At 43.5% G+C, this 18348-nt stretch overlaps 1 protein-coding gene across 1 annotated transcript; it reads right to left on the bottom strand.

Annotated features, from left to right (window-relative positions):
* Positions 1-2277: 2277 nt before the first annotated feature.
* LOC119373713 (zinc finger protein 816-like) lies at positions 2278-16576 on the bottom strand. The gene is made up of 3 exons (XM_049411144.1): positions 16156-16576; positions 13900-14001; positions 2278-5391 (listed from the first exon to the last, which is right to left on the bottom strand). Exons 1-3 carry the CDS (start codon positions 16343-16345, stop codon positions 4913-4915), a joined length of 771 nt encoding a protein of 256 aa, XP_049267101.1. The 5' UTR covers positions 16346-16576; the 3' UTR covers positions 2278-4912.
* Positions 16577-18348: the final 1772 nt, after the last annotated feature.

Below are 18348 nucleotides of genomic sequence, written 5' to 3'. Positions count from 1 at the left end.
CACTTTGATTATAGGTCTTGGGGCATGAAGGGCATTTATACGGCCGCTCACCTGTGTGCATGCACATGTGCCTATTCATTATGGACTTTTGAGAAAATTTGAGCGGACATAAAGGGCATTTATGTGGCCGCTCGCCTGTGTGGGTGCGCAGGTGATCGTTCAATGCGCCTCTTTGTTTGAAGCTATGAGTGCAGAAACGGCAACTGTACGGACGCTCGCCTGTGTGGGTGCGATGATGTTTACTCAATGAGGACTTTTCTTTGAAGCTCTGAGGGCACAAATGGCACCGATATGGCCGCTCGCCTGTATGAACCCTGACATGTTGTTTCAGGTGGGATGAAATATCAGTCTCATAGTCACACAATCTACACTGGTGACGGCGTGCCCGATGCGACTTCTCAGCATCTGTAGTCACTGGATCGATGATAGGCCCCGAAGCTGCAGAAGAAGAACAAGAGAGATTACTCAAATATTGCTTTTCACACGAAAAGGAAATTGATTTAAATTCTGGTGTTTGAGTCACGTCGTTGTGAGGAAATTTGAATTAATTGAGAAGTATGTGTGGAATTCGTTAGTAGGTACCTAAATCCAAGCACATGAGTGTTTTGCGGTTGCAACCTATGGCAATGGAGTCACCTTGGCGATAATCATAAAACGTAAGAGAAATGAAAGGAAACTAACACTGTTTAGCACTATTTCTATGTAGACAGCTTGATGGCAACTTCAGAATAAAGTACATCTGGTCAGCCTTTTACATTTGCTAGATACTGTCACATGGTTGTGACGGTGAGTAAAGGAGGGAGCGATCAGGAAAGATGAAATGCTTTATTGGGCAGACTTGTGCCCAGTAAAAGAAAGACTTGAAGTACAAACAACACCTGCTGTACAATAGTAACGAAGAACATGGACGTCGGCTAATCTGCCCGTTTGTGAAATGTGTCAACTTTCATAGATGCCTAATCGAACGTTCCAGCATTAACGTTGGTGCTTGTGCTACAATAAACTTGGCTGCTTGTGTCCTGCGCAGAACCTTCACAGAAAAGTCTGAAACAATTTGCGAAGTTTCCAAGCATCGCAGCACAGCCTGCGACTAGTGGTGTTAACGAGTTTTTGTGAGTGAAGCCCGATCGCAATAAAATAAAACAAATAGGTGCACATGCCTACATATACATACATGGAATTTCTAAAGGACCAAGTTAGTGAAATACATTTGTACTGTTTCTTGTAAAATGCATTACACATAATCTCTGGCACTATATTATTTTGCTACAACGCCCCTTGATGTACCTTTATACACGTAAGTAAGCCCTAAAAAAGAAACAGTATGCCAGAATGTAAGCTGCTGAACAAGATAAAGTACGAGAACTCAAGTATTACTTCATCAACACTAAGGTTGAAAGAGCAAGACAATGGCTATTTTAAAGGGCACTAAATACAACAAAGTGAAGAAAATAATAAAAACACAGAATGTCAAATATAACTAGCGGAATCAAGCCAACTTTTCAGTTGTTTCGTTCCTTTTTACTTTCTGCTTTAATAGTAAAGCTTGCAAAACATTAATCCACCCTCTTGGATCACCGACACAACAATCTACCCATATTTATAACTACCGTAAAATCCCGAGCAAGCACCCCCCTCCCACCCTATGGTGAAGGACAATCTGACTATTTGGAGCGAGGGCCCTTGCTCGGTCGCGGATATAAGTTCAAGATGTCGGCGGTGTAGCCACTAAGAATAAAGAATGCACACCCCTGTTTCTAATGAAATGCATTACAGAATGTGCACGCATTCACTGTTTTTATTCGCTCTCGTTGGGTGAATAAAAACAGCGAATGACACAGCGAAAATAGCGGGAGGGGAGAAGGGGGTGTTTGCTCTGGATTTTACTACAAAAAAAGTACATATATATATATATATATATATATACACACACACACACACACACACACACACATATATATATATAAAATGAGGTAAGAGCTCCAGAAAGTGAACATGCTAGAATATAGAGAGCAAATACCTGAGCATCCCACAACAAGATTATATCATGTATCGGTTGAACGATGCAAGATAACACAGCCATCCATTAGCAAAAAGTAACATGACACATTTAATGAACGATAGACAGCAGGGACTCTTGATGGAACATTCTCCATCCAACAGTGACCTTCGGGTTCTGCAATATTTGGTGACATGCTCCTAGGGAGAGAAAGAGGGGAACAAGACATTATGAACAGTGCGCGATATCACAAGCATTACTATCAAGCCAAAAAAGTATTTCTGCTACATGAAATGTAGTCTTCGATTGCAGAGGAATTCGAACTGGCTCTGCTATCACATCTAATTAGTGCTTTTACAGCGGTTATTTCTTTTCGGAGTGTTACCTGGATCAATGTCAGCAAAATAATATTGCTGTGAGAATCATATTTGCTCTAACAATGCATCTTTCACAGGCCTATTCTTAAAAATCAGACTTTCACATACATGCTGCATCTATATTATTTATTTATTTATTTATCAAATACTGTCAGCCTTTCACAGGCCATTACAGGGAGTAGATATGAAGGTACACATAGGAGTACAATGTACAATACATCAAACTACACTTCAGTTATGACAACTGATACAACAAATGGCTCGCAAGCCTCGTAAGCAGAAGAGGAACATGCATGAAATCTAAAGCACAATGCAAGGTGACATGCGGAGACAATGATGTCGCACTGTTTTTTATTGATTTAAATACTAAAATTTATTGATTCTATGTGCCATCCAGTCACACACTGCGTTGCATTATGAGTACTAACCAACAAGCCTGCCATCGTGCTTTGACGAAATGGCCCACAACGAAAAAAAAGAAAACGCTTTCACGGACGCTAGATTTTAAGAAGTTAGCTTAAAGCAAGTAGTCTCTTCAATACTTCATGGACAATACAAGTGACACTGTACAATAGCAATGGTTTTATGCCGAAGTAGCCCACAGTAAAACAAATGATACAGTTTAGATTAAAACATTGTCTACTTCGGTCTCTGGGTATATGGTGCTCAATTGTTCACATGATTCATTGCTTCCAAAAAGTGGGTCTCATGGCCTGGCACAAGAACAATGACTACTGTACAGCCTAGATAGATCACAGCAATTCTAAAATGGTTGCTACTGATGAAAATTCATAAGTGCAAATTCATTTACTGATAACAACATAAGAGCATATAAGAGCCATCACTCAACTTATATTACAACATTAAGCATAATATTGAGCCAAGGATTTTATATAGCTTTAGCACGAGCATTGAAATGCAAAGAATGCAGATTATTGACAACACACAGTACTGTAAGTGTGATGAAAAATACAGCAGTGAAAAAGAGACAAACAGTTAATAGACGCAACAAAAATGTTTGTATGCAAGACGGCAATGAAAATTCTAAAACATAATAACAATAAGCAATAAGAAAATAGCTGCAAAAAATCTGACACGTAGGCAACATGGAGACAACAAAACAATGACCGCAAAATGAAAATGCCACATCTGATCACTTACAAAGAAACTGTACAGAAGGCATCACTAACACAGATAACACAGAGCTAGCATAAGTAATTAAGGCACAGTGTCAAATGAAAAGTAACATTTCACAAATGAACGACTTGAATTCTTACTAGCTTGTTAACTTGCATATGAAGACTGGGGACATGAGACGTATTAGGTGAGCCTGAAGTTATACGACAGTGTTTCAATGTGTTCAACAAAATGCCATTCATTAACCACCAAGTCAGAAAACAGGATTGGAGGAGTTGAGTCTAATTGCAAAATTAAAAGAAATGGCCAAGGCAGAAGAAAGAGATCCTAAGAGCACGATGAAATACTAGGTGCTTCCATTCGTGCATACACTGTTAAGTGCTCTTGAACTAAGAAGTGTTGCCCAGTTTCCACAAAACAAGGCACCTGTGTTGGTTTTATTTTACATGCTAATTTAGCACACTCGCCATCACGGCTACAAGCAGCGCTAACACTCCTAGGTTTGTGTGCACATGAATAACCGACAAAGTAGACGGGGGGGGGGGGCCGTTGCCGTAGCTCAATTGGTAAGAGCATCGGGCGCCGGGCGCGTAATCCTAAGTTTGCAGGTTCAGTCCCTGCCGGCGGCAAGTTGCCTTTTCGTCCACTTTACTTTCTTCATGTCTTTATCACAATTGCTATAATGCACTTAAAACATTACAATTAACATCCCCTGTACATACCTTTCTTGAAGAGGGTATCAACTTGAGCTTGTTGGCATGGCTTCATCATAGGAAACAGCGCGGGTACACGGGACCAGAAAGACAGAGCAAAGTCCTGTCTGTCTTTCTAGTCCCGTGTGCCTGCGCTGTTTCTTATAATGTACCTTTCTTGGCTTCATTATCTGCTGGTTTTCGTTAAGGTTGTGATGATACCTTAAACTACATACAATCACGCCATATAAAATGCACACAATGCAACAAACTGCATGCAATTCCATATAGCATGAAGGATGTGCTTGCAATTTTGACCAATTATTACACATCTGGCCAGTGACCCACTTGGCAGTATTATAAAGGTTTCTATAGTTTCATGTGTGTTCAAATGAGTGGCTTGGAGAGATTTATAAGTTGACAATGAAGAGGTGTGTTCATACACCAGTACAAATACACAAGTTTTCATTCAGCTTACAACATATTTAATATTCACATGGTGAGCAAACAGCACAGTAAAAAAGCACTAAAAAGGAATTATTCTGAGGCATAATGATGCTCTAAGGAGAATAATGAAGCCACTGTCTGAACCGCTTTGATGTTATCCCATGTAGCTCACCACTGCTCAGCTCTGGAGCAACTGGTGAAAAGTGCCTTTACAAAAAAAAAAAAAAAAAACAGCAAGGACAGAACTTTCACTAAAATGTTTACTGGTGATCATGCTGACGCAGGTGTCTTTGGAGATTGCCACTGTGGTTAAATGTCTGTGGGCATGAAGGGCACTTATACGGCCGCTCGCCCGTGTGGATGCACATGTGCTTTTTTAGTTTGGACGCTTGTGAGAATTCTTGCGGGCATGAAGGGCATTTATATGGCCGCTCACCTGTGTGGACACGCACATGGTCATTTAATGTGGATTTTTGGGAGAACCTTTGGGGGCACAAGTGGCATTTATATGGCCGCTCGCCTGTGTGGGTGCGCAGGTGATCGTCCAATGCAGATTTTGATTTGCAGCTATGTGGGCAGAAACGGCAATGAAACGGCCGCTCGCCTGTATGAACCCTAACGTGTCGTTTCAGGTGGCATGAATTATCAGTCTCATAGTCACACGAGTTACACTTGTGACGGCGTGCCCGATGTGACTTCGCAGCATCTGTAGTCGCTGAGCCAATGAGACACCCCGAAGCTGCACGAACAGAACAAGACAGGTTACTCAAATATTGCTTTTCACGTGAAAAGGAAATAAACTTAAATTCTGGTGTTTGACACTGCAACAACACTTTACTATTATGGCCCGTATTCACAAACGAGACTTGCCCTGAACTTATGGCTTAAGTAACCGATTGGCGCTTATCGCGTGTCGCAGACCAATCTTGTATTAAGGTAAACTTAAATCGGCACAGCTACTGGCTACCTAGAAGCTTGGTGACTTTCGCTATTTTCTCGTCAGACAAGGTGGTAGTCTCGCCGACTTCGCCGATATTGCTAGCAGTGTGGAAGACATTACACAGGATAAAGCACATCGTTACGCCCAGTTCAAAAGATGGGCAGAATTTCATATAGGCGTATAACGACGCGTAATCCTTGTAGCGGTGCTGCTTTTTCAAGCGAGTGGTGCTACGCCTGTTGCAAATGCTGCCGCTGGGCCCAAAGGACACCAGACGTGGTCACCCCATTCCGCCAGTGCATGCCGATGGCATGCGTGAAATATTTTTGGCAGGTGAGGTTCTTTCGCTACTTCATTAAACAGTTTAAAGGAGCAATGACACAAAAATTTTGCATCTTGTTTTTTCTGTTGCGATAAATAGTTAACGACCCACTTATCAGGGCTGGAAAGCTCATTTGCTCGAGCGCGCGACCGTTAATTATTTGGAGACGGTTTTATAGCGCCAAATCACAGTTTTGGTTTCAGAGAGCACCGAGGGAGGCGGGACCCAGAGTGGTTTTTATGGAAACATAGCTGGCTACGCAAGCACACAAAACCGTGTGCACATGAGCACCGCGTCGACAACTCTTTTCAGCGAAGGCTTCACTGGGTGCTGCTACTATGCCCCCTGAGGTGGCGTAAATATGCGTGACCCCTCTAAAATGCACTGCTGAGGCGAGGACATCAGCCTTTGCACTCCCGTGCAAGTTTCCCCTTCTTTCCGTTGAAAAGGTCTGCAAGGAGATTCACTGCGAGATCGGGCTATACGTGGCAGCACCGTCACCGTGTTTGTGTGGATAGGCGGTCGGCGGCGCGTATACAAATGTAGACAGCGGCGCTTCGCCGTAGGCGTTTGTGAGTCGATTGTCAGCGAATAAAGCACGTTGACAGCAGGCTAATGGTGATCTATACACTCTTCATTGCCAAATTAATGCACGAAACCTGCCTAACGCTCCTATTACGTGTGAGAGAAGCGCAATCCGCCATTCGATGGGGTACTGGCCTTCGGTCATATTCGTGTATTGCACTGTGGTCGATGTTTTTTCTTCCTTTATTTGCACGTGTTTAAATTGTGTTTTGCCTATACCACAATATAAACAGTGCTACGCGACTAAGTCAATTAAGTATTTACTTCTTGCTCTAGCGGCTACACAAGAAAAAGAAAAAGAACCTGTATTTCTGTGTAATTAGATGAAGTTGTGCATTCTGCTTTTCTGTTTGCATGAATACGCATACTGCTATAGAAATGCGTGGCTTCAGGTCTTTTTTTTTACCGCTAACCGGCCTCTGCAGATGCTAGTTCATGCTTTGCGGAATCACAAGGATTTCCAAAATCGCCACACTTCACGAGATTGTGTCGCTAAAATTCTGCATTCATAACTTCGACATTTAGTACTTTCTTTTTTTCGTTTAGGACGATGCCAAATGCACTATGTGATGTGCTTGAACGACAAAGTGGTACCCACATTGAAATGATTTTGGCGAATGGACGGTACGATGGTCAGGCCTTGCACCCTACCGACACGTGCATGCACTCGCTTACTAGAGTGCATACACGTCTCGTAAGGCGAAATGGTTATGTATATTGTATAGGCATACGTAAAAGCATTTGATACTGTGCTAGCACAACGGAATACACTGTAATCTGAGGACGTGCATCACGTACGCGCACATGCGAACACTGTGTGGCTAGCAGACGACGTAAGGAGCCATCCACACCACGGGGTTTCTTCCGCTCGCCGCTAGGTGCCGACTCTGCTCGATCTCGCCGCCAACAGCGGGAGAGAGCGCCCGCAAGAATCGTGGCAGCCAACACAAACTCGTGACGCAGGTGGCGGTTGGTTGTTTACAAGAACACCAAAGGCGCGTTTCGCGTGGAGTGGCGCGACGCGCACTTTAAACGTGATTTTAAATATGTTCTAGGCTATATTATCCGCTGATATTTTGTAGATGATGCGTGTGTGTCCACACAAATCTATCCCACAGGTTAATTCGCCTTCGAAATTGTGTGTCAGTACGCCTTTAATTGAGCGTCCGCAGCAGCTCGCCTGACGCAGGCTTTTATTAGAAATGCCTGGCAGCGCGCGTCCACAGAGGTGCTGCGGGCATAGATGGCTGCGGGCGCCCAACTCACTCTATTGGCAGCCTGCGTTCGCAAAACTGCTGCGACGCCCAAATAAGACTGTAACGAAGCAAATGGAAGACGCTCACCTGTCAAACATCTTTTATTACTGTTGGTTCCTTCCATGCGGTAGCACTCCCCTTATTAGGACAAGTGGGGAACGCACACAGGCGCTCAGAAAACTAAAAGAAGTTGGCGAAATACATAAAACGCTGAAAAGCGCAAAAAGAGTGCAGACATCACTGTGAACGTAAGGCGACACACAAACCAACGTTGAAACAAACCGTGTCTGTCCGCGACGACAAAATTGCCGCGAGTTGTGACGGCCCCTTTATAGCGACGGCTGCTCGTTGTGGCCAGGCGAAAGCTGATAAACCGACAACAGCGAATGTCCGTAGTCCGTAGATGGTAGCGCTGCACAGCGAATAGAGACATAAAGGCCACGAGGATGATTTGCAGACGACTACCCGCTTTCACGTGGCTAGTGAAGGCCTGATGCAGGCAGGGGGGCTTTTGTTTGGCTTTTCCGCGCTCACGATGGTAAGAAGTCGGTAAAGAGTGGGTTCTCAGCAAAAAGATGGCACGTTCTTCCTAGTGAAATGTGCCGATGAAAAATGCATGGTGATCGGATTCGTGATAACCTGTAGGCATGCAAGCCTGCACCGCTTCGATACAGGTGATTGTATGCCATCCTAAGAAGCGGAAGTGGGGGCATACTTTCTAGAAAGAATAAGATAGCACGAACTGGACACGTGCAGACAGAAGGACATGTGCGCTACGTTCAAACTTTTCAGTGAGCGTTTCCCGTTTGTGAGCACCATTCATTTGTACGATTTTCCGAAGTCATCTTGGTCGAATCATGTGTTATAGTATGGTTGTTAAGCAGGCCCCTAGACAGTAATTTTCTCTCGGGGGGGGGGGGGGGGGGGCACCTGCTGAAAACCTTGTCTATTAGAGAAAAACACCTACTCTCATTATTTATTTTTGGTAAAAAAACTTACTTGACAAAAATTCGGGAGCCCCCCCCCCCCTGCTATTGGCCTGTTGTTAAGATAAGCTTATATATGTTAGTACCTCCTTCGCTTCATAATTTAATTTCAGCCGCCCGCCCATGTGTCCCAAGTTTCAGCCAAATGAACATGTATCTTAAATTTCCTAACCAAAACTGCAAAAACTTGAAACAAAAAAAGCTCTCTCATACCATGCACACAGGTTTAGTTAGTATTACTTGCATGCAACACAATCACTGCAATAAGATCCCTCTTGGAGTGGAACCGGGCAGAAGTGATACACACATAAATGGTGCCGACACCGGTGAATGACTTATGTCACAAGCTTAATGCTCATGATAAATAAAATAAATCCTAGCATTATATTCATGAGCTCGAAGATGTCATTTAAGTTTAAAAACTCTTGAATTGCTGAGAGATAATAGAATACCTTGGCCACATTACAGCTTGAAGCAATTTGCTTTTGCGAGTGACAAAGCATCGTGTATGGCATAGACGGTGCGTTTCTACCTCTTTCCTCCTTGAAAATGGCCTGTGAAACCTTTCAAGACACCATGTGCGCAAGCTGCATCACACATGAAATAGTACAGCCACTGTTTAATTGGTAGAGAGCGGCGCAGCAGCCGCAGACGTGTGTGTCGTCGCCACATTTATTCACGAGAAAACCGGAGCGGCACATGCCGACATGGGCGGGGAATGAAGAGGCCCTCGATTCTTGCAAATCGTGCTGAGGCAGCTTGTTCGTCTTCAGCACCATATGAATAGCGGTCTTACAAATTTTTACTAATTTCCCCGATTATGCATGTAATTGTTATCCATTGCAACGTGGAACGCGATGTCGCGTAACGAAAGCAGCATGGTGTCGTACATTTGCCAAACATCATCTACAGTACGCTTCCAAGCCCTCCTACTAGCTCACTATCCTCCACCAGACTGCCATGCTGGTTTACTTCACGCGCCACCTATAGGCGGTGGAGAGTGCAAATATTTATTGTGCATTTAACACAATGTATCGTACTAAAAACTGCAACATTTACATCCAGTGTTGCGCGAAAATTAGTCATTTATTTGTGCCTAATTTAATGAAACAAGTATGAAAACGTTTAGAGCCTAGTTTCCAGGAGCCCTAGCTACTTACCCAGAAAAGTGGTACTTTCTGAAGTGAGCCTTAGGTGCAGTTTTCGAAACTTTCCCCGAACTTATCTCACATTTCTCATGCTTTCATACGTCACCTTTTCCCACAAGTCAAGTTCTCAAGTCAAGTTCCCATGAGTCACGTTGTAGTGAGAAAATCTGGATTAATTCAGATGTACCTGGAAATCTTTAGCGGGTACCTAAATCCAAGCACATGAGTGTACCGCAGTCGCAACCTATGGCAACAGAGCCACCTTAGCAGTAATTACAAAACGTTCGAGAAATGAAAGGAAACTAAAATTGTTTAACACTACTTCAATGTCGAAGGCAACTTCAGAACAAAGTACATCTGGTCAGCCTTTTACATCTGCTAGATATTGTCACGTGGTTGTGACAATGAGGAAAGCAGGGCACGGTCGATAAAGATGAAATGCTTTATTGGGCAAACTAGCGCCCAGTAAAAGAAAGATTAATAAATGTACAAGCAACATTCGCTGTACAACGATCATGGAGAGCATGGATGTCAGCCATCAACTAATCTGCTTGTCTGTAAAATGCATTGGCTTTCATAGATGCCGAATCGAACCACCCAGCAGTATCGCTGGTGCCTGCGTTAGCCCTAGAATAAACTCAGTTACTCGCCCCTGCTCATAATTATCACTGAACAGTCTGAAAGAACTGCGAAGTTTCCACACATTGCGGTGCAGCCTGCAACTGGTGGTGCTAACAGGTTTTTGAGAAAGAAGCCCGATCACATTAAAATAAAAGAAGTAGGTGCACATGGCTATGTATACAAACAGACAATTTATAAAGGACCAAGTTACTGATATACACTTCTACTGTTACTTATAAAATGCATTCAAAATATACTCTTGCACTATATTGTCCTGCTACCACATCATAACATCCCTTTATACACACATGTGAGCGTAGAAAACTGTACATGAGAATGTATGCTGCTCTGAACAAAATAAGTACGAGAACAGGAATATTAATTCATCAACGCTAAGGTCAAACGAGCAAGGGAATGACTACTTCAAAGGGCACTAAATACAACCAAGCGAATAAAATAATAAAAAGGCATAATTTCAAATATAACTAGCGGAATCAAAAACAAGTTTCCAGTCAAGATTCTTTCTGTATTAATAACGCTTACAAAACATGACTCCACTCTCTCGGATCACCAACACAACAGAGTTTACATTATATATCTGAGAGGCTCACAGAAAAGGAACATGCTAGAATTTAGAGAGAACAAATACATCAACATTGCAAAACAAGATTATATCGTATCAGTTGAAAGATCCAAAATAATGCAGTCGTCCATTAACAAAAAGTAACATGACATAAACACTGAAAGGTAGAAAGTAGGGCTTGATATAACGTTCTCCATCCAACAGTGACCTCAGAGTTCTGCAATATTTGGTGACAAGCTCCCATGGAGAGCAAGGGTGCACAAAATCACAAGCATTACTATCAAGCCAAGAAACATATCTACTGCATTTCACGCAGTCTTGAATCGCGCTGAAATTCTGAGCTGGCTACGCTACCACATGTAATCTGTGCTTTTATAGTGGTTATATATTTTTTAGAGCGTTTACTGGATCACTGTCAGTGAAATAAAATTGCTGTGTGTATCATATTCGCCCTAATAATGTAATAATGCACCTTTCACGGAGCTATTCTGTGAAACCAGACTTTCACATACATGCTGTATCTATATGCATAAAGTCTACAATGCAAAGCAAGGCGACATGCAAAGGTGATCCTAGTCGCACTGTTTGAGTACACTTGGATTGGAACCATCTCACTTTGACCCAATCTGCTTTTTGCAATGAAGTCTGCAGTGCAGCAAAGCTTGTGCTAGAGTTATTTAATGTATCATCCAGCCATACGGTGCAATGCAGTAGGAGCAACAACCGACAAGCCCGCCATTCTGCATTATTGAAATGACCCATTATGAAAAAAAAAGGCATACTTTCAAAGAGGCTAGATTTTAAGAGGTTAGCTTGAAACAAGTATTCTCCAATACTTCATGGACAATGTATAATAGTAATGGTTTTACCCAAGAAAAGCCCACAGTAAAACAAATGATGCAGCATAGATTAAAACACTGTCTACTTGGGTCTGGGTTTATGGTGCTCAACTGTTCACATGCCTCATTACTTTGAAACAGTGGTTGTTATGCCCTGGTACAAAAACAATGACTAGAGCACAGTTAATTAATGGTCTTTACAAACTAGATGGATCACAGCTATTCTAAAGCAATGGTTGCTACTGCTGAAAATTCATAAGTGCAAATTCATTTCGTGGAAACAACAAAAGAGCATATCAGAGCCATCACTCAACTTTATACTGCAACATTAAGCATAAGTAAGCTCTTCAGACCCAAGAAGAAAATTCCAGGTCAATTTATTTCAAACTTCTTTATTTTGCTCTTGAGCGTACAAGAAAACGAGAAAAAATTTATTTCGGACGAACAATGAAACTGCCGAAATTTGGCTGTCCCAAAACGGGACAGGAACGGGAAATAACAATTTATGTCAGAGTGAAAGCTCAATGCATGACAACATCTAAAACGGCAGTATTATCAACAGCAGTGCCCTACTTACCGAGAAATTAAGCTAAACGCATCACACGATGAGCGCCACGAGTGGGACATTTTGGAAGTGATCCCGATGACGTGGGAGAGTCTGAATACATTTAATTGCTAGTAATCAAACTAGCTGCAATAAAAAAAGAACCTTCCGTGCATCAAGAGACGTAATAAAATGCTGTTTGCTCGTTTGTTTGATTCATGGAAAAAAGAACCTCTTTGGCATTGTCATGGGGAACGGCGTGCATGGTTCAGAAGTTCCGTTTTCGACGAATTGCGCTTCGCCCGGCGCCCTGCTTCGCTTTAGCGGTCGCGTCTCAGTGGTAGCTTCGGTATGGCGTACTGCCGCGTGTGTTTTGCACGCTCGTGAAAGTCGCTCAGACAGAAAGTTCGACAAAATGCCGCATGCGTGTGATGTTGCCGGATGTCCGAATGGTGCACGCTGCCAGTGCACGCCGCCGCGCAGTAAAGGCGGGCAACGGTGGGCACGGCAACAGTGATGTACGAAATACCGCTTTTAGGCGGGTGATTTGAAGTGGGCTAACGCAATGCGGACCACTAAAACGTGATTTTATTTCAAAATAAGCACTTCCTTGGCATAAAAGTAGCACTACGAGGTTTCTGGACTGCTATTTCAACAATCAACGTCAACTTAATATTTGCCTTTAGTGTCCCTTTAACAGGCGTGGAAATCCACAAAGCAGTTTCAGTTCTGGTGGCAAACGAAAACGTCCCGCTTTGAGGAATTCACTCAAGGTTTATCTCCATAATGTGTTCTTCTACATTTCCTATTTCATCCAAGCTTTGGGTGTTCAGGGAAGCGTCCTGACATGTCTTATCTCTCGTTGTCGGGGCTAACAGTGATCTTGTGCCTCTGTCCGCCATTTCTCGCTTTCGTTTTCTTATTCTCTTCCTCCTCCTTTAAGTTGTCTGTTGGACACAGCAGCTGGCGCTTGAATTAAGGATGATGCAGTGTTTGTTTTGAACTTTGAGTTTAGGTCAAGTCTGAGTTTTCGAGGCCATTGCTTGCTCTTATATTTCATCCACCCATTACAACATGCCATATCCAAAAATTGTGCGAACATGTGGACAATTCATTTTCTTGTGCGCAATGAAATGCGGTAGTAGGACACAAAGCGGCCGAATAAATTGGCCCCGGCCATCAAGTTGTACTTAGCAGCCATGTCTAGCAGGTTCACCTTCACCTTCTTTTTTCCGTCATTCTACCAACTGTCACTAGAACATTCTGGCCCAATGCAGTCGACGGTACCTAGACTGACTCCACTTGACAAATATTTTATTATTAAAAAATATGAACCCTCTCTTCCACCACATCATTGGACCCCTCGTTCAGGGTATCGTGCAATTTGAGGCATCTTGTTCGCCATTGCTGCCCGCACTCTCACCCTCTGTGTTGCTGCCATTGTAAGCATCATTGCCAATAAACTTGGGATCATCAGAATGCCAAAGATCTGCATTGTTCTCTTGCATTTCTTCTTCAGTCAGCCCTGTCAGTTATAGTGTGGTCACAAGCCCCGATCGGGGACATGCAATTTAAACAGCTGTTAATCGCAATTTACAACACAGATTATACATAAAAATTTATTACAACTTGAGTGGAGACTCTTCAGTAGTGCTGTCACACATACTCGGTAAATAGAAACCACGAGAACCTCAAGAAAAAGCTAAATGCTGACCACGAGGATGGAGTTGTTGACATTTGCTGGGAAACGCCATTTTCAAGCCCGCTGTGTGTCATAGATGCAAGACATGAAGCGCTATATCTGAGCTTAAGTAAAGTATTGCTCTCCACCCAAGAAATTCAAGTTGAAGGTAAAAAAACGGTTCTTCAAATGAAAAGGTACGGAATGACACTGTAGGTATAAATGAAGACTTTATTCGAAGTATACACCACAGGCCTCAGCTCAAGAATCCCATTGTTGAACAAGCCGAAGGACTCCTTTTGGCTGTGGCTGTGACGAGACCCAGTCCTTCACAGCGTCCTTGAGTTTGTTGTCCGAGTTACAGCACTTCCCTTTCAGATGTTTTTTTCAGGGGACCAAACACTTGGAAATCACAGGGCGACATGTCCGGGCTGCAGGGTGGATGGTCAAGCTGCTCCCACTTGAACACAGCCAGTTCTGCGTGCATGACCCTGGAAACGTGCACATGCGTTATCATGGAGCAGAACCACACCCTATGTGAGCAGCCTCGATCTTTTGTTCTCGATGGACCAGCGTAGGTTTCGGAGTGTCCCACAGTATATATCAGAGTTAATGGTTCGCTTGTGCTCGAGGATTTCAACAAGTAGCAGACCTGGAATGTCGAAAAAGACAGGCAGCAATACCTTGCCTGCTGATGCCATGCCTTTGCAATTTTTAGGGGGAGGTGAAGATGCATGCTTCCAATGTATGCTGTCCTGCTTTGTCTCTGGCTCGTAGAGATGGCACCGGCTCTCATCATTTGTGACGATCCAGTTCAGGAAAGCGGGGTCTTCACGATATCGAAGCAGATGTTGAAGTACTGGCCTTATACGCATTTCCTTGGGCTGATCAGTGAGCTGCTTTAGAACCCCCACTGCGCACACACCTTCAAATAATGCAACTTATCGTGAACAATTGTCCACACTGTTCCATCGCTGACATCCACCTTCACCACCCACATTCGCAATGTGACACGCCGCTCACTTCTCACTGGGTCGCCGACCTTGTCGATGAGATCAGCCGTAATAACTACGTTTGCCTGGCCTGGTCTCGGGTCATCAATCAAACTCTCACAGGATGCACAAAAACACGCACTCCATTTTCTCACGAACTTGTTGGACACGGTCTTCCCCGTATACGGTCACCAGCCAGCGATGAACGGTAGACTGTCCCACCTTCCACTGTCAGAAATCGGATAATGCCTTGATGCTCCTCAAGTGTCGAATTTTGCAATGTGAACGCCATCACACGCAGCCTCTGCTCTCTCCTGTGCATGCTGGCACCCCCGCATGCTCCGAACCATGGCGGAGATTCCAATCGCATCCTTAGATGTATCGCTACGTTTTCCCATAGCGGCATAGGCATCTATGTTGACGGTTATGTTGTTACGACGTTTCGTGCCTTTTAATTTGAACACCCCTCGTACTACATGCTAATGATTTCATATAGTTTCAGTGCGAGAATAGAATGCAATGAATGCAGATTATTGACATCACAGAGTAATTTACTTAGTGTGATGAAAAATACAGCAGTAGTTCAGTGACAAACAGTTAATATGTGCAACAATGTGTTTGTATGCAAGACGGAAATGGAAATGCTAAAGCATCATAAAAATACGTAATAAGAAAATAATATCTGGGATTTAACGTCCCAAAACCAGCAATAAGAAAAGAGCTGCCAAAATTCTCACATGTAGAGAACATAGAGGCAGCAAACTATAACCATAAAATGAAAAGACCACATTTTAACATTTAGAAAGCAACTATACAGAAGGTGCCAGTGACACACATGTAGAAGTAAGAAAGGAGCAGTGTCTAACAAACAGTCACATTTCACAAATAACCAAGAGAATTCTTACGAACTTACTGGCATTTATGGAGTGCTCTAGTACAACTGTGTAAAAGTTCCTTCACAAAAACGAAATCCAGCACAGACACCAGAACCTTCACTAAAACGATTACTGGTGATCATGCTGACGCTGGTGTCTCTTGAGGTGGCCAGTCTGTCTATATGTCTTAGGGCATGAAGGGCACCTATACGGTCGCTCACCCGTGTGAACACGCAGGTGAATATTTAAGCTGGATTTCTGATAGAAGCTTTGAGGGCAAATGTGACATTTATACAACCGCTCACCCATGTGGATGCACATGTGCGTCTTCAGGCTGGACTTTTCTGAAAATTTACGGGGGCATGAAGGGCATTTATATGGTCGCTCACCCGTGTGAACACGCAGGTGAACAGTCAAGTTGAATTTTGCACGGTAGCTTCGGGTGCACAAGTGGCATTTATACGGCCGCTCGCTTGTGTGGGTGCGCAAGTGATTACTTAATGTCCCCTTTGCTGAGAAACTTTGGGTGCACAAGTGGCATTTATGTGGCCGCTCGCCTGTGTGGGTGCGCAAGTGATTATCCAATGTCCCCTTTATTGAGAAACTTTGGGGGCACAAGTGGCATTTATGTGGCCGCTCGCCTGTGTGGATGAGCAAGTGATCGTCCAATGCAGACTTTCGTTTTAAGCTCTGTGGGCACAAGTGGCATTTATACGGCCGCTCGCCTTTATGGGTACGCATGTGATTACTTAATGTCCCCCTTGCTGAGAAACTTTGGGGGCACAAGTGGCATTTATGTGGCCGCTCGCCCGTGTGGGTGAGCAAGTGATCGTCCAATGCAGACTTTCGTTTGAAGCTCTGTGGGCACAAGTGGCATTTATACGGCCGCTCGCCTTTATGGGTACGCATGTGATTACTTAATGTCCCCTTTGCTGAGAAACTTTGGGGGCACAAGTGGCATTTATGTGGCCGCTCGCCCGTGTGGGTGCGCAGATGATCGTCCAATGCAGACTTTCTTTTCAAGCTCTGTGGGCACAAATGGCATTCATTCGGCCGCTCGCCTGTATGAGCCCTGACATGTTCTTTCAGGTGAGACAACCCATCAGTCTTGTAATCACAGAAGTTACAGTGTTGACGACATCCTCGTTGTGACTTTTCAGCATCCATATTTCCTGGAGTGATGAGAGACCCTCGAAGCTGCACAAAGAGAACAAGGCAGGTTACTCAAATAGTGAATATTCTGCGGAAAGCAAGCGCCGTTCTGAACAGCTCACCCAAATTTTCCAGTCAGGCATGGAAAGAAGCTTTTATAAGTGCAACACGAGGTTGCGAATTTCTCAGATGTGCTCTCTTCATACAGAGGCCCATCCTCACTATATTCAGTGGGTGGGGCCCCCGTTATATTTCGTCATACAGCAGATTGCTGCCATTGGTCAATAGCAGCAATAAAACTAGAGCAGTGTTTTGACCATATGAGACTCTTGCCACGGGCAGAGTTACCAGTTCCAGTTATAAGTGGATTTGGGCTTATTTTTCGCCAAGTCACTTGTAGAATTTTCCAGTCTCTTGTCGCATTTTTTGAGCTTATTTGCGTTTTCCCAACAAATATACTTATTTTAGTGATCAACATGTTCATGAATAGCACGTTTGTCATTCACTAATAGCGCGGTTGTCGATGACTTTGTGTAGCTGAGTGTTGAAGTCAAATATATATTGTTATATAGGAAGATTTCAACAAAAAGATTCGTTAGTAATACATGCAGAGAGATGAGATAAATGAATATCAAGGTTCATATGCATCAAAGCTATGCGTAGTGGATTCAAAGGCATGTAAATAACATACCACTGGGTATTGCACTACAGCTGAGGGAAGTTAGTTCTGTTTGGTTATAGTTCTTGGGAGGAAAAGTATATCGAATTATGTTGGTGTTACATGAAAACTAAGGAACTTTTTTCAGTATGATAGGACCAAGTAGGCCATCTGCATGCATTGTTCAGATATGCATACTTTCCAATACTTATTTGACGCGTTATTTCATGTTGCCACCTTTGATTGTTGCCTGGATATGAACACATGACTGCTGTCGTTACCTATAGCAACTGAAGTCTTGCTCTGCTAAACACATGGATGACTGTCCGATTTCCGGCATGGAGGAAGGAAAAAGTTATGAGGAAGCACTGGGCAATGCTAAAGAAAGTAGTATGTCAGGCACAAACACGCCAACCTTCGCTTACCCACCCTTCCCCGAAAGGGCTAGGGCTCCTGAATTTTTTTTCTCTGCACCTCTCGCGGGACGACATGCTGAGTGTTATAACGTACAACA

This window comes from Rhipicephalus sanguineus, chromosome 11 (genome assembly GCF_013339695.2).
Source record: "Rhipicephalus sanguineus isolate Rsan-2018 chromosome 11, BIME_Rsan_1.4, whole genome shotgun sequence".
NCBI lineage: Eukaryota > Metazoa > Arthropoda > Arachnida > Ixodida > Ixodidae > Rhipicephalus > Rhipicephalus sanguineus.
Note: the sequence above shows the minus strand (reverse complement) of the source record. Positions and strands in the feature narration are given on the sequence as shown.